A 17,307-nucleotide genomic window follows, 5' to 3' on the forward strand; every position below is an offset into this window, starting at 1 on the left:
TCCCACCCACGCCAAACCCCTCCGTCAGGCTCCAAACAGCACAAGAACAATGTAAAAAATCACGGGGGAGGAGAAGAGGGTTGTTTGGTTTGTTTTTAAATATGAGTGTTGGTGTCTCTCTGTTTGCTTGCACATTTCTGATCTTTTTAGGGTCCGTTTTCTTCATCTCCTGATGCGCTACGCTGCAAACACAAGTGTTTGCACTTAAATTAAATTAGCTTTAAACCCAAAGCGAGCCAAGGTTCTCCTGCAAGCTTTTCTGAGATAAATGTTGCAAGATTAGTGATAAAAAAGAAAAAGAGGAGGACGCGGCAGAAGTGCCTCCTGCAGGCACTTAAGCCAATGTCCCTTCTCTGGATGAGGCCCAGGAGTGGGTGCTGTCCCCCAGGGCAGAGCTCATCCCCCCCACGGGCACAAGGGTGACCCCACGTCTGTCCCCCCAAACCTCCTGCTCTCCCCATCCCTGCAGCCGCTGAGGCCATCGCACACAGCGTGTACCACAAGAGCCTTTTATTCTTAGTCAACAGTTTTTGTATTGGTACCACCACCCCTCAGATGGTGTTACTGGGGTATTTTAAAATGAAATCCTTTACAGTTAGATTTGCTAATTGGACAAATTTTGAAATATATCATTATAGATTACGCAGTAACTCGGGAAAACTGGCAAATAAAATGGGGAAAGAAAGTCACTGGTCATAAACTGCATAACTGGGCTGAAAATGCCTCTGTCAATCTGCACCACTGTAATGATACAGCACTGCAACAAGAAAGGAAAACATCCACGGGGGAAACTTTTACCCACAGGTCTCATCCTGCGCCCAGCGGGAAGCCTGGAGCTGGCCCCGGCTCTGTGGTACCAGCGGTTTGGAGGGAGGAATGTCATGGATTTCTTCCCCTTCCCTATTTTGTTCGCAGCCCTCTGTGGCGGACGCAAGCACAGGCGGTGTGGTGGGAGTGGTCCTGGAGCATCCACAGGTCCCCGCAGGCGCGGGGGCTTCGCTGGGTGATGGCTGCCCTAATTGTGCTCTTCTCCAGCACCGGCGCTCAGATGATGGAGCATCCGCAGCAGCACCTCCCGGGGTAGTCCAGCGCATACACCTTGTTCTCGAGCCCATAGATGTAGTAGAGGTACGGCTTCCCTGAATACTGGTAGTGAACTTCTGTGATGGGGATTAGCTCAATCGTTTGACGCTGGGAAAGGAAAAGCTCGAATTAAATAAGCAGTTTGGAGCAGATGCCGTATCTTTGCTTTAGACCGACACTTGTAGAGAGGAAAAAAGCCCCAACTTTTGGCCGCAAGCCTCGCAGGTCCGAGACAGGGGCTGCTTTGTGAAGGGGAAAAGAAAATCTGACAGAGACCCATCAGCGCATCACTACAGCCATCAAAAGTTCCCCTAGCTGCAGCGAGCATGTTCCAGCCCTTGCATACTAGACCATTTTTACTGCCTTTATAGCTATTTAAACTAATTCCTTAAATCCTTTAAGCCCTTGTTTCTAGTCCTGGGTGTGTTAGCATATGCCCCTGCCTCACGCGTGGCTGAGGTCTGTGTGTGAACGCGGTTCCCTGCCCTTGCCCTGGGAACGTGGGAAAGCCTCAGGAGCCTGGATGTGCCCCAGCAAACACTGGCGTCGGTGGTGTACTGTGGACACGCGTCACCTCTGTCCCTTGGAAGCAGGAAGAGATGTCGGTGACGGGCTGCACTGTGCTGTGCTACTGCAGCGGAAATTGCTGTATATTTAACCCCTGTTGCTCTGCCCCCTTCCCTGTCTGAGGGGAAGGAAGCTGCTTTCATAGAATCATAGAAACACAGAATGGTTAGAGTTGGAAGAAACCTTAAAGCCCATCCAGTCCCACCCCCTGCCCTGGGCAGGGACACCTCCCACCAGCCCAGGTTGCTCCAAGCCCCGTCCAACCTGGCCTTGAACACCTCCAGGGATGGGGCAGCCACAGCTTCTCGGGGCAACCTGAGACAGGGGCTCACCGCCCTCAGTCAAGAATTTCTTCCCAATATCTCATCTCAATCTCCCCTCTTTCAATTTAAAACCATCACCCCTCATCCTATGGCTCACCTCCCTGATCAAGAGTCCCTCCCCAGTTTTTCTGGAGCCCCTTTAGGCACCTGAAGGGGCACTACGGTATTCCTGGAGCCTCCTGTTTCATCTCCACTTGTCTGGCAATTATTCTCATGGCTGAGTTACAGGAGACAGATATCAGTGCTGCGGTCGCACCTTATCTACCCATGAAGTGCCCTGCTTTGCCCCTTCCTTTCCTTTGTAGAAGGAGTTTAGCAATTCCTGCCTTTCCGTAACGTACAACCAAACCCAAGTTTTGGGGAATTTTTCATCTGTGATCAGCCAGGACTGCTGACGGCTCGAGCCCAGCAACAGCCACCAGCCCCTTCGGGCTGCCCAGAGGGATGGGAGAGGGACAGGAGGTAAGCGGTGCCCGGGGCAGCCGCAGGAGCCGCTGAGCAGCCGAACCCCGCAGGGAGCCAAGGGGCAGGCGCCCACCCCGGCCCTCACCTCCTGCTGCCATTACACGTGCAAAGTCTGTGTTTTAAACAAAGCCCAATGATCCCAGCGAAGCCTGCGGGGCTCCAGCCCCTCCGACCCCGGCAGGTACCAATGGTCCTGGTATTTACCTCCAGCACACGGCCAACATCGTGAGAAATGAGAATAGCGTCAGCCAAGCAGAGAAGAACAGCTTCCCACCCCCCGCCCCCGGCTTTCTCCAAAAGATGCTGATTATTAAGCGGAAGAACTTCAGCCAACGACAGGCGGAGGGGATGAAAAATGGAATGGTGGGGAAAGCGCCGGCAGAAGGCAGCCCAGGTCGGCATGAAGCCCACGTGGTGCCGGGGCTTTGGCAGGGAGGGCGGTTTCCAGCACCTGCTTTCCCATACAGCCCGAGGATGCTTTGGCTGGTGCGCAGCACTCCAGTGAACAAACTGCCTTTGATGCTGAGAAAGGAAAATTATAGGCTGGAATTAAGTCAGAAGACAGAAATTTGCCAAAGAGCTGGTTTTGACAGACCACATGGAAAATCAAACCATCTCCCTTTAAGTTTATTTTGGTCTTTCAGTTTACTTGCATTTTTAATGTGAAGCCTTCTCTTTCCTGTGGGTGAAAAGACAGTATGTTCTAGCTCAACTTTTGCATTTGCAATCACATTTATAATAGCAGCAACAGAGATTACAACACTCTAGCGAGAATCAGAGGGAGTGGAATCCTAATGTTTATTCAAAATTAGCTTCTAAGATAAAAATAGTGGGGATAAATAATGTTTTCCAGGGCTTTGAAAAGGTAAAAGGAACAATAATAACCACAGTCGCCTACATCTTTCATTACACGTCTGAAAAATGATTTCCCTGGTATTTCATTTCATAATTAAGTTTTCTTTGATAATTAGAATTTCTTTTTCATTTGCTAAAGATCACCTCTAAATAAAAAATGAGATCAGTTACTATCCTCAACACCTTATTGTGCCTAACCAAGCTCACTAATCAACCGCCTGTAGCCCCCAGACCCCCCCCTTACCTGCCGGAGGATGCGGGAGGACGTGGCAAACACCGCGCTGTGCTCTGCGATGGCTCGCTGCGAGGCCAGGGAGATCTCGGGGTCGGGAAAGTCCATGATGGGGTACACCTGCAAGAAAGAAACCCAACCGTGTGGAAGAGAGACCCTATTTGTCTGGCACAAACACAATCATTTCACCTGTTACCGGCACACGCGAGGGAAGACCTGAGGATATACTGGAGATATACAGAATAAGTGCTAAGCTCAAAGTCCCAACGGCGTGTCCATCCCACCCCAGCAAAATGCAGAGGTGTCCAAAACAGGGGCCGTGCCTCTCCTGCCAGAGGTTAGTGCTGCGCGTGGAGCAGGACAGCACAGGGAGAGGCTGCTCTTCCCAAACTGCCAGGTTGGCTTAAAACTGGCACCGGCCGACTCCATGCCCCAGTGGAATTCACTGTCACCTTCTTCCAGCAGTGCTGTTAAATTTGAAAGGTCTTTTAAAGCCTTTCTGTTTTCCCCCAGCATGTGGGCAATTTACAGAAGAAATATTGGGCTTGTGGGCAAAGCAGAACCAGCCACGGACGCAGCGACTCCTTGCATAGCCAGGAGCGATGGCCGTTCGTGTCAGAGCTCCACCGGTTTTAATGCTCACAGAACTTCAGATCTAGAGTGCTCGTTGGAGAGTGACTGAGCTGCTAAAGCATCATCCGAATCCCAAAGGGATTCTGCACCACCAGATGCAAAGTCTTCACTACAGATCCATGACACTGAGTAACAGCTCTCTGGGGGAGAGACGGTCTGTGCTTGGATGGTGCCCGTCCCCCAGTCCTGGTACATGACTCAAGTTTCTACAGGTTTCTGCAAAACAACTAACAAATAGGCACAGTTAAATCCTCACCTATCTGCATTCGCATGAAAATATCAAGCCGAGCACTGAACAGTACAGCAGCGCGTTGGCTGTAGGAGAGCTCTGTGCTTCAGCCATCTGCAGACCATTTTGCCCCAGACTTTTGCAGCTATACGAGGGCAGATTCCCTCTGGGAGCCCTGTACCACAGGAGCCGGAGGAGAAGAGGTGTCCAGCACCGAGGAACATCTTGTTTAAGGGCCCTGTATGTCCCCGCGGCAGCCCAGCGAGCAGCCCCGGCCGGCAGCAGCACCTCTGCGCTGGATACTGGCTCCGAAGCTGGCGGGATCAGCTCCTGCCTGCGGGATGAGCTCCCGTGGCTCCGCGGGCAGCTGGCTGTGCTGGTTGATGGCAACGCCGCAGCCGACAGCGCTGACACTGTGCGGGCAGTGGAAGATGTGCGAGGAGCAGTATAAAAAGCGCCGGGGATGGATGTGCTGCTGCACATCTCCTCCTATTGCTGGGGAGCTGTGGAGAACAATTCTGGGGTGGGATTTCTGCCAGTCCAGCGACGGCGCCGAAAGCAACACGGGGTGGTTGAGCAGGGACTGCTGCCGCACAGCTGGGCGCGTTTTGTCAGGTGGAAAACCCCACAACTCTCCGTTCCTCGGAGGAGGCTAAGGATGCTCTGCAGTACCGAGGGGCAATGGCTCGAAGCCGCCCCGTTGCCGTGCTCCTGGTGCCGCACCGCCAGACCGCACAGGTCACTTGCGGGTACTCTGCGCCTGCCGAGGCGTTTCTGTCCCAGCCCAGAGCCCCCTGACCCCAGTGTCCCCACAGGGAGGAGTGAAGTCGCGATGTCCCAGTGGCTGCCAATGGAAAAAGACCCACTTTTGGTGGATTTGATAATCCCATTGCTCCCTACGTTTCTCCTGACTGTAGAAAGAGGAAAAGCTGTGTCCCACCAACAGGGCCACGGCAGCTCTGCTGCGGGAGAGGGCACTGGTTATCGCCGTGTCCAGAGCAGCCGCTGGACACCGCAGCAGAGACACACAGCTGGAAGCATTTCACGTTCCCCCTTGTTGAGGGATCCCCTCTGGCCCCAATTCACACTCACCACCACATTTTCATCTTTAAATATATTCTCTCCACTGACTTTGCTGAGCAGCTTTTTCGGGAAGTTCAGATGATGCTCAGAGACAAATTCAAAGACATTGTTCTTCCTGCAAGAGAGAGAGGAAACAACCAAGCGATGCGAGGCTGTTTGTAGGGCAGTGGGCTGTCTCTAGGCTCTTTCTAGATGCCTCACTAGTGGTTGAATGCTCCTCGATTTCTGAGGACGACAGTCATGCCTGCCTAACCTTTGTGCACTCCCTCATTAGTTTCTTAATAACCTTATATATGCAAAAACCATGGATGATTCTTGCATAAACGATCCTGAAATCAGACCTTCATGGTGATCACCTTGCCTTACAGCTTTCAGAGCCTCCTACACCTATTAACTCCTTGCTGCAGGAGAGGTCTTACATTGCCTTCCCAAAGCCACGGCTCCTCTTACAGTGAACCATTTTGCTCCGTTACTCATGGGACGCGGGCATGGTTAGTGGCTGACGGTGGCCGCCACGGGAGCTGAAGGTGTCGTCTGGCAGAGCTGTGCTTGTCTGGGGCAGCGCAGCCCCGGGGTCCCCACACCCCCCAGCAGTCTCACCAGCGTGATGGGCATGGCTGGGGAATTTCCAGTCTCTCAGGATGGACGGAAATGGTGTTTTGAAAAATGAAGGTCTTCACACAGGGTAATTGAAGGCATTTTGTACAAAAGTGGGAAAGTGCTCAGGAAGCACCCAGCAGGGCAGGTAATGGCTTTTAGCTGAACCTCACAAGCTAAGATCTGTTATCTGTGGCACTGGAGCTCCCCGATGGGAGATGCCGGAGCATCACATGGCCAGCAGCCCTGGGCCGTGGTGACAGCCCTGGCAAGAGGAGCTCGGCCACTGGCCCAGGTCACCCCTGGCTGCCGGGGGCTCCGGGTGGGCTGTGCCAGCGTGTCCCACGCAGAGGCTCAGCTGCTCCATCTCCATCGCTGACTTTTCCTGTGACCTTGGGCAATCCTTTACCCCTGCGAACCCACTTTGGCTCCCACCGTGCCCCATGGACAAGACTAGTCCGTTAAGGACAAAAACTGCCCCTCTTAGCCCCTGTCTCTGCCTGACCAAAGGCATTAAATCCTCTCCCAGGTCCCCATTAGGGAGCCTGGCTGAGCTCCCAAGCCTTGCAGTAAAATAAGGAATAAAAGTAACAGCTCTGAACTCCTACCCGTGCTGCTTACCAGGTTATCACCAGCTGCTTGAAATGTTGGAGCTTTTTCTCTCCCTGACAGGTCGCGCAGGTCTTGCTGCCCCGGCCAGAACAGGTATTGCACCTTTGGATGCAACAGTCAGGATTTTAAATGGGACTTTAATCACTGCCCACCTCCAGAAGCCTGCAGACCCGCGGGTGATTTGTTTGAGACAGTCGGGGCAGCTCAGCTGGGTCAGCAGGACAGGACTCAAGGCGGCACGTGCACCACACATAGGTCGTCCCCTGGTCTGGGACTCAAGGGACATCGCATATTTGCTGGGAAAAACAAACGACTAATGCCAACCTCAAATCTATTTGTAAATGTGGAATTAGTCAAAGAATGTATTTGTACATCTAATTAAGGGCAATCACAATTTCCCTACACAACGGTAGGAAAGAGAGTGTCACTTTGAAGACACTGCTGCCTGCGCTTGGAACAGATGCAGGAGGCATATGCGTATGCATGGAGCATTTTGATTGCATCAATGCAACGCAGATTAGCAGCCGTTAACAACTGATTCATTAAGGCTCTTCAAGCCATCATTAGCCCCAGTGGATTCATGCTTTAAAATGACTGCCATGATTATGCGCGATACCATCTCTGTTATTTTAAACTTAATGGAGCCACATAAACACAACAGTTTTAGAACAGTGCCTTCTTTTTTTTTTTTTTGTCACTTAAAGATCATTTTTAAGCCTGTTAAGTTTCATGTTTGGAAAAAACAGAGGGTGGTAATAACTCTCCAGGCTGCGCTGGCGGTGAATCCTGCCAAACCCCGGCCGTGCGCTGCGGGAACCAGACCTCAGAGCGGCTCTGAAGTTCGCTGCTGCCATCCCGGGACGGCTCCTTCCAGCCCCGTCCCACCACCCCCGGCCCAGCTCTGAGCCCACTGAGACCTGGACGGGAGGTGGAACGTGGACCTGGGGAGACTTGAACCCTCTTTCCCGCCCCAGCCCCTAAAGGTCTGAGAAACTCTGCTTTCATTGGAAAACCCAAAGCCTTCTCCGGGTTCCCAGAGATGTTGGGAAATGCAGCAGTCTTGTAACAGAAAGGTACAAAATATGGAAGAAAACAGAGCCAAAAAATCATCATTTTCCAAAAGCTTAAGAGCTTCTCTCGTGAGTTTGGGATACTAGCCTGGTTTCTCAATGCTGAGGGTGGGCCACACAGAGTGAATAACAGATGTTAAAATGAAAGTTCACTTAAAAATCAGAAGAGGGAAAGGCTATTTCTGACCAATTTTTCCTGGAGAACAAAATACTGCTGTACTGCTTTATCTGTTAGGTGATTTCACGGCAGAAAACAAAACAACAGGCACAGAGGCATGTAGAGCATGCCCCAGCCCTGCACTGTAACCTCTGCCAGCAGCAGGCACGGGGAGTCATTTTGGCTCAAACATACTGGATTAAGGGCTTTTACCCCCTACCAACTTTCCAGTATTTTCCCCCTACCGGCGGATCCTCAGCTGACAGCCTCCACCGCGCCGGTGGGACTGGGGTGACTGGTTTCCACTACCCCCCGGGCGCGTGGCAGGGTGCGAGCAGAGCCGCGCTAGCGGAGGCGCGGAGGAGCCCATCGTACCTTTTGCGACCTGTACCTGAACAAAGCTGGCACCGCTTCTGCTGCTTCGGCCTCCGGCGGGACCCCTTGCACGTCACACACCTCGTCTACAAATACACCGCAGAATTAAAACGGGTGCTGACTGCCGGCATAGAAACGACAGGTTTATTAATCAAAAGCTTTTATGTATGTTATCGGAATAATTGCTGACTTAGGCTTGCAGAGAAAGGCATATGCCAAGTGCATACACGGCAAATGAAAAGAACGTACAAAATAGCTCATAAATTGTGACTCTGGATTAATTAGGTGTTCCAGTCAAACTCACCAGTGATGCAAACTGGACACGTGATCTAGGTTGACAAGTCCTTTTTCTTACACATGGGTTTTTCCGCTGTTATTTATTAACGTAGTTAGTAGTAGACTCTTATTTAAGTATTCGTATATAATCAGATTAACTTTAATTAAGGGGCACTTTTAGTGCAGTGACAATAAATCTTTTGGCTGTCTTTGGCAATATGCGTGCAGAAGAACAAATAAAGACTGGAGGGCAGATTCGTAGCTGCACTCGCGCCCCTGGGCTGAGCCTCCTTTCCTGCGCAGAAACCCCGAACGCCGAACCCAGCATGTCTGAAAGCCAGCAAGCGGTTTGCTGTATTTCATGCCTCGGATCCGACCTCATTTCAACAGCCCAGAAGCAAATTCTCCTTTTCCTCTCACCATCGTAACACGTGGAATATCTATTGAGGACAGGGTAAGACATCTTTGCCACCTGGACAGGATTTTGACACCCCCATTCAGCATCCCTGCAGGATGCAGGAACACCAGCGGGAAACTGGGCTGAACACCAGCGGGTTTGGCATACAAAGCGGTGGGTTTGGGTGGCAAAGGGGCAATAAACCAGAACTTCCCTCAGCTTCCCAGCCCTCATAAGAAGCACAGCACTAAGATAGCATGCGTTGCAATTTTGCAAATGAAGCCCAAACTCAGAGGAACAGGAAACGCAGGCTGCCTGGCGGAAGGTTCCCCAGCTCCTTACCCGACCTGCCCCATGGCACACCCCGCACTTGGACCGGCCGTGACCATGGCATCTGTGGCAGTCCTGAAATCAGAAGATTACTCATGCACACAGCTGCCCAGGGACTTCGGATATCTCATATTATGCACATGCACTCTTCCTGCATCAAAATTCAGTGATAAAATTCTGGTCCTAACAGGACAGAATCCAACACCACAAAACCGTGCTGTACGACCATTAAAGGAGTCATAAATAATAATTATTTAACAAAGGCAAATGTCTATGTAGTGCTGGCAAAAGAAAGTAAATTTTGTTTCTTTATTCATCATTTCACTTAAAAAGTAAAATAAATTGACCAGCTATAGAGCTTGTCAAAAGCTAAATGGGAGCTGTCACCCAAACAAATGTTCTGCTAATGTTGAAAAAAAATTTAACAAAAGAGGAAAGATTATCCAGCGCTGTTTCTTGAAAAGGCTGCAGCAAGATTTGTCCTCAAACTTCTAGAGGAAGAAAACACCAGGAAGAAGGGATCTCTGACTATTTTCCCTGGCATTTAATGAGGAAAAACCCAAGAAAATGGGAACCGTAGCGAGGTGTCCGTCCCTGTCCCGAGGAGCAGGGGGTCCCGGGGGAGGGACGCTGCCCCGGGGGGGGCTGCTCCCTGTGGAGCCCACTGGCCGGGGAAGGGGCTCCAGCGAGCAGCCGGCAGCGAGCGGGGACTCACCCTGACCAGCGCTGAGCGGGGCAGCCGGCAGCGCCGCGTCTGGCCCTGGAAGAGCGGGGGGGCCCCGACCTCCACATCCCAGGGGTGCAGGGGGGTGTCCCGGGGGGGTCCGGCCGCTCCGGGCTCTGCAGAAGAGGACGGCATCTTACCCACCTTGCTGCAGGTGGTGCTTGGATACTGGGGATGGCCAACCTCACTCCCCATCCCCATGCGGGTGTCACAGCGGGGACCCACCCCACATGGGCACCCTGAGGTGCTCAGCATCCTCCTGCTGCCACAGCACAGCCCCTGCCTCCCCCAGCCCTCCCAGCAGAGCCCCCCAGGCCAGTGCAGGTGCATGGGATGAGCTTTCACCCCAAAAACCAGGGGCAGGGGTCCCCCACATTCCTCAGCAGTCGGCAAAGAGCTCCACTGCACGCAGGTGGCCATCTCAGATCTTGACAAGCTTTGGGTGTAGATGGCACTGGGTAGGAAATTCCCGCTGCGGAGGCAGGGACTGACGGGCTCTGCTCCTGGGGCACGCCACCCACCCTCCCCTGACCCCGGGAAAGCAAACCCAGCTTGTAAAGGAAAGCATTTTGCCCCAGCCTCATGGGCCCCGTGGAGCGCGAACGGCCACAAGGGATGGGATGAACCCGCAGCAGGTTAAACCAGGCTCATGTCACCTCCGGGAGCCCCACGAGCCCTGGCTGGCGAGCGCCGGCACAGATGCCAGCTCCAGCCCCGGGGCACGTCCCACGAGGGCTGTCCCAGGGGGACTCAGGGCAGTCACTTACTGGTGAAGGGCTCGAATGCCCACTCGCTTAACCTCGACTCACTGAACGTCTCCAGTCGATACTGGAAGAGAAAAATCACGCGCTCACCGCAAAGACAACTCGGACACAGCAGGCATTTAAATTTGAACCATGACTTGCTAATAACAGGTCTCGGGAGCATTCCCAGGCTCTTCTGCCCCCGAGTACAACTTGTGTAAGAATAACTGGTTGGCACTTTCATGGCAAAAAATAGCGTGTTTTGCCATTATTTGGCAAATGCTGTGCCTTATTTTCTAGGGAAGTCCCAGATGATGTTTGTGAGTAATCTGAATAATCTCACAAGCGGAACGAACACCAGAGTAAAGGAGTATCTGCTCCAAAGTGCCCATCAAAGGGCACTCCCAGCACCCTGCTCCTCACTGCTCTTGCACCGTCCCCTCCGAGAAGCCCCAGGAACGGGTGCAGGGGTGGGCGCCGCAGCCCGGGCACGACCCCCACAAAGCCCGGCACAGAGCCCACCGTTTCGGTTTGCCGGATACTGCCCCTCGGGCAGCCGTTCCCCCACCAGGAGTGACTCAAGAGCCAGCCACTAACCCCAGCAGGCACCAAATCGGCAATTACTACGTCCAGTGAGAGGAATGACAACAGGGAATCAAAGCCCACATATTTCTGTGAAATTAAACATTACGAGAACAGATTCACGGCCGGGGGCGGAGCGTGGCATTACAGATCACTCGGTGCTTGCCTGAGCCCGAAACACCAAGCTTCGGGGCAGGTTCCTGCAGTTCAGCTAAGGAGAGGGCTCTTTTGCCAACGCTGGACCGCCAGAGGAAGCTGCCAGGGGCTCTGCCGAGGTGGTGCCTTGCTGTAGAGCGGGATGGACCTCTCAGCTACAAAAGCCCGTAGGCAGCTCTTCAGCAGACTTTGCTTGGAGAGCCCTTGTGTGTCTGTGTTCAAAGTAGGATGGCTTTCCCATTTCATTTAGCGACTGGCCCCAAATCCCTCTGTAATTGGAAATTATCCCAGCCGCCCGGAAGAGCAGCCCAAGAGGCCAAGTCCGGAGGTACTCACCCGGTACGTCCCCAGGTGCCGCAGCCGCCGGATGGCCAGCTCTCCCGTGGCACGGCGCCCGTAGCAGCAGCGGGAGTCCACGAAGCGTAGAAGGGCTCGCCTGGCCACCGCCTCCGTCACCGGGGGTACGCTGAGAGGCAATGAGAGCAGAACAGGTTTATGCTCTTAGCTTCTCCTAAAGAATTAGCTGGAAGAATTCAGTGTGTTTAACCTACTGCAAAAAAAAAAAAAAAAAAAAAAAGTGGAGTAGAGCCCATTTGGGAGCACGTACCTCTTTTACACAATCACAGCTGGCATCTTTCTCATTAGAAAAGAAAAACAGATTGCATTCTAAAAAAAAAAAAAAAAACCTTTGGGCAATATCAGTAAGGTCGGTATTAAAGAGTGGTCTAAAATAAATACGTGTGTGCATAAACCCTCGCCTTCAGCAGGCCGGGCAGAGGAGAGCCGGTTCGAAACATGGCTGTGTCTTTGCAGGCGGCAAATCGACAGATCCCCCGTCAGCTCACGGGATTTGAAATGGCACTCTGTTTTTCCAGACCCAAGGACCCCTGTTACTCTGAGCTGGTTTTTGGTTTCGGTTAATAGAAACAAGAAGAGAAAGACTAACTTGCGCGTGGAGCGCATCCCGTGCGCCCCTCGGCGCCCTGCGGCAGGTCCCTGCCGGTGTCACGGGCAGTGCAGGGCACTCCTCCCTCCCCTGACAACGGGCCGAGAGAAAAACGAGGGGAAAAGGAAAAATATAAACCTAAAAGATGTTCCTCAGAGGTGGTTCCTCAAAAATCCTCCTCAGCAGTCTTTGTAAATAAGAAAAACCTACAGCCACGGCTCGAGCCCAAGCCGGGTCCGTCTGCCCTCACCGTGGCACCTCACTGTCTCTCAGGAATGTTTTCATGGGTTTGGTTTGGTTTTCTTGACCAGATGTTTGTTTCTCTAACAAGTGTTCGCTAGGCATTGATCAAATTCAAAGCTCCCATGTTTATTTATCCACTTTCCTGTCCTTTCAGGACTGTGTTTATGAGACGTTTAGGGAGGTCACTGTCCTGCAGTCATTTTTTCTGCTCTCATTAAGGCTGAGAAACGTGACACCACCAGATATCCAGCCAGAAACCACGTGTAAATGAAGAAAACAAGCAGGAGCAGACTCCAGCCATCCTATACTACTTTGGAGCAAATGATGCTTTTTGAGCTGTGCTGCTTTTTTTCTTTTTCTCTATGCGCAAAGGGAAAAGGTGTTTGGTTTGTTTTGGGTTTGGTTTTTCTTTTTAAATTCAAGATGAAAATCAGGAGAGGCAGACAATAAGCAATACATAAAAGACGGAATAACAGGATCCCCCAGAGAATGAACTGCATAAAACCCATGTGAAACACATATTCCAAAGAAAAACCTCGAGAGTTTGGGCCCTGCTGCTGAGGAGATGCTCTGGCCACAGCGGGACAGAGGCAAGTTTGGCAGACTCAGTGCTGGGGATGCGGGGCTGTGGGGAAGGCAGCCCTGCACCCGTACACCCACAGTTTACCCCTGCCCCGAGGCTCTCCCCCACACAGTCAGTGCTGGTGGGTCCATAAAACACCTTCTCCCCGCCTCGGCTGCCCAGTGCAGAGGGACTTGCTGCGGGATGCGGGATGCAGGGATGGCAGCTCTCGGCACCCCCCTGAGGGCTGGTTACAATGGCAGCAGGTGGCACAAGGACAACACCAGCGCTGTCGGTGCCACGAGGGTCCGCATCTGCCCCCAGCACGCCGCAGGGTGCCGATGCCTGTGGTGGGGGTGGCCTTTTCGCCATCCCCGGAGCGCTGGGAGCCCAGGACCCGAGCCAGCGCGGGAGGCTGGCGCAAGGGCTGATGTCCCCCCCTGGGCTGCTTTCAAGAGAAGTGGAAAATATTGGTTCTGTTTTACCTCAAACCAGGACATACACGCTCCCCATAGCGGCTTACCTGTGCTGCACGAAGGGGGACCTGCTCCTCTGCTCCTCGGGCTCACCCACCGGCTCCAAAGGTGCTGGCAGGGTCTTCGCTCCTATGGGAAAGGGCAACAGAGGAATTCAAGCCCAGTTCAAACCCAGCACAGATTTTGCTCACAACTGCAGGAAGATTCAGCAGTAGCGGATAAAACCGCTGCCGGATCAGCAGTTTGCTTTGCACCAAACACCCCCTACACCCCAGCCAGAAGCTGCTGCCAGTCCAGCTCATCCCAGTGGCGTCCCAGTAAAGCACTGGGAGGGCTCCCAAGTGAGTCAGGCGGTCGTGCCCATGCCCACAGCACTGGCCTCACTGCTTCACTCCGGGAAGCGCAGCGGTCCCAGCTCCCCACTCTGCAGGGGTCTTGATGACTTTCCAACTAGAGAGAAGCGCAACCAGATGTGAAAGCCAATTGCTTCCCAAAACACATCTGTAAGCAAAGCGGGCCAGGAGCAGCAGCTCGGGAGGTAAAAAGGGGTCTGCCAGCCGGGCAGGCACAAGCCCACTGCAGCAGCTTACAAGAGGGAAGGTTTCATGGGATGGAGGGTTTCATGAGACTGTCCCCTCTGGCTGGCACCTCCTTGGGTTCGACAGTGCTGTGTCCTCCTTGCTGCCGGAAGAGTGACGTGACAGGGGTGCAAACTGTCAGAAAGACAGGAGGTCGGTGCCACGCTCATCCCTCTGCCCTGGACCATCCCGCAGCCATCCGGCCGCTCCGGGGGTGCGGACAGCATCAGGGGACGTCCCCGCTCCGGGCCCGGGTCACCTATAGCCCGGGGAAACCCCAGGGCGTGAGGGAGCCCCGGGGCTGGAGGAGGCGTGTGGGGACCCAACACATGTCACAGCCGATAGGAGCCGGAGGATTTGCTGCCCTCTCCCAGTGCCTTCTCCCCGGCAGCTCCGTCCCTGCGCTGAAGTGGAACAACACTGACACCCTGTGTAGGTGACAAAGCCCTGCAGGTCCCCAGCTCCCTCCGTGCCCGGGAGAGCCGGCACTGGGCGTTAGGAGCCCCGGAGGGGACTCCGGGCAGCCCCTGCCCTGGGCTGGGGGACCCCCGGCCGGGCTGGGGCACCCACACCGGCGGGAGAGGGGCACCAGGAACTCTCCAAACACCCCGAGACCCTGTCCGGTAAGCCAGGGAGGAGCTGTAGCCGAAGAGCTCAAACTTGCCCACGTTTCCCCCTTTACCGGGACATGAGCAAAGGGGTGAAGGTCATCGCCTCTCGGCTGCCTCTGAACAGCCCCTCCTCAGTTTAAGCAGCAGTGACGCTGCTTGCGGAGCCACTGCCTTTTTCTAGAAGTTTCCAACTTATTTTAATTCTGTCCATGGGACATGGGCTGTTTGTTTCCTTAGGTGCCGCTCTAAAAATAACCACTGGTAGCAACTGGTCCTCCTGATGCCCAACACAGAAACAATTCTTTCTATTAAGCCTTTTATCCGGTGACCTTTCCTATCACAGCAGCTGATTACGAAAATTCAGTCTGTGCAAGAAAAGAGCAGGCAGAGGAGCCAGGAAACGCCAGCCTGGCAGCAGCACGCAGCCTGACCGGCACGGAGACGGGCTGAGGGTGGTCATTCATCAACTTGATTTACTAGACTTTTCTTCTGAGAGCATGCTCCTTTCTTCCGGGAAGCTAAATTAATCTCTGCATTATTTCTTCCTATGAAAATAAGAAACTACATGCTTCATTTGAGATGTCACATCCCTCATGCAGGGGAAGACAAAGTTGCCCTTGAGCTGAAGGAGCACAGGTTTCCAAGTAACGGTGAGCAATATATGGAGAACTTCCCTGTGAAAAATAAATCCGTATGATGCCTTCAGTGTGATTATCTTGGTGATGTCTAGATCAAACAGAAACATCTTCTCCAAGTGGTGGGTAAAGTATCTCCAACAATTTTGGATTCACTGGCCAATTAGTTCGCAGACGATGTGAGTCTACCGGGGCTTCACAGTCATGATAAAGCTCCAGCTGCCTCTTCGTGCCGCACCGGAGAGCTGCCGCTCCCTCCCTCCCTTATGGTGTCGCACTGCTGGTTGTTGGGTCGGGTGCTTTGGTACGTCTGCATGCAATCGTCTGCTCATAAGGAAAAGGACACACAACCATGACTGGAAATGTTGTGAATTCCCTCATTCAGAAAACGCGACGTTTACAAACCTTTAAGGACTGAGAGGACTTTGCGCACCTTTAGCGAGGATCCCCGTCTCCAGTTCACCGAGCCCTGCACAGCCCTGTGCGGGGGGGCCAGGGCCGTGCTCGGCATGCGGGGCCAGAAGGGCAGGGGGAGGATGAGTGCCTTCCCTTACTGTGCTGCGGATAAATAGTCCAGAAGCATGAACTCCAAGGTTCTTATTTTAACTATTATATCGCAACAAATCGTTTATTTTCATTCCAAAATATAATGGATTTCTGTACACGTTACCAAGAGAACCTGAACACCTATTTTTAATGTGAAAATGTTAAACAAAAACCTGTTTACAACAAAAGATGGAGATAAGAGTGTAAGTACCAAATTCCCGTCTGATGGAAATGGTTTAAATGACCAGGTTAAAAATATCCCAAATTTGGGGTAAATAAATCAACTGCACAGTTGTTGCTACGGTGATGTTGTTGGAAGTCACAATAGTCTACAAACACGAACACATAGCTCCATTTTAAAACAACAATGAGTCTGAGATAGACGTTGACCAAAGCCAGGAAATTCAGAGATTATGCTGTTATTCATCTGATATTTCAGGTTTTGTTCTGTATCATTGGGATACAGCTCTAGACACACCAAAATAGCCGGCAAAATTCCTACGGCACACAGCAGCGGAGGAGCAGGCACCAGAATCAGACTGAAGCTGCGTTTGTGCATGACCCATGGCACAGCATCCCCCGAAACACGGCGCAGCACCCTGGGCCCCGACCGCACCGCCTGCACGGCCCCTGCACCGCAGCCCAGCGCCTCTCTGGAGCTGGCATCAAAACGTGATTTCACCTTTGGTTGAAAATGAGGTTATAAGGGGTTTTGCCTTTTTGTAAGCGAATAGGGCAATGCTGGATGGTTGTTAAAGTATGACCGAACCTCTCCGGGCAATTCTATGCACTGCCATGTTCCTGCCCTTCCTGTGCGGGGACACCAACAGCTTTCAGCATCTTCCACAGACAGGCTCCCTCTCCTCTGATGGTCCCCAGGACAGTGCCACCTCCCCCTGCTCCTGTCCCTGTGAGCAATCAGCTGCAACGCGGGTGAGAGGCCACAAGCCAAGTAAGGACCTACATGGGTGGAAACATCTGTTCACTTTCCCAAAGTGCCCGAGAGCCACATGACACATCTGCACTTAACATTTGTGTTCCTCGGGTGTCTAAAATTGGTCTTTTATCCATGTGCTTAAAGCAGCCAGATGTGAGAGGGGGGTGCGTTCCAATCCTATTGCTCAGCTGGAGGATCCCCCTCTCCCGCCCACGGGCGCTGCCCGCGCGGCACTCGCAGCGACGCCGAGGCGCAGTACCACGCGGAGCGCGACTGCTGGGCAG

General features: G+C 52.9%; 1 protein-coding gene across 1 annotated transcript; it reads right to left on the bottom strand.

The window, feature by feature from the left end:
* Window positions 1-588: 588 nt before the first annotated feature.
* On the bottom strand, window positions 589-16,051 carry SSUH2 (ssu-2 homolog; the record flags this gene model as incomplete). Its single annotated transcript, XM_082487906.1, has 11 exons — window positions 589-1,191; window positions 3,538-3,645; window positions 5,480-5,585; window positions 6,689-6,781; window positions 8,282-8,367; window positions 9,297-9,359; window positions 10,000-10,124; window positions 10,776-10,836; window positions 11,826-11,955; window positions 13,764-13,845; window positions 15,946-16,051. The coding sequence occupies 11 exons, from the start codon at window positions 16,049-16,051 to the stop codon at window positions 1,045-1,047; spliced, it is 1,107 nt and encodes a 368-aa protein (XP_082344032.1). The 3' UTR covers window positions 589-1,044.
* Window positions 16,052-17,307: the final 1,256 nt, after the last annotated feature.

This window comes from Vanellus vanellus, assembly GCF_965231255.1.
Source record: "Vanellus vanellus genome assembly, chromosome: 9".
Classification (NCBI taxonomy): domain Eukaryota; kingdom Metazoa; phylum Chordata; class Aves; order Charadriiformes; family Charadriidae; genus Vanellus; species Vanellus vanellus.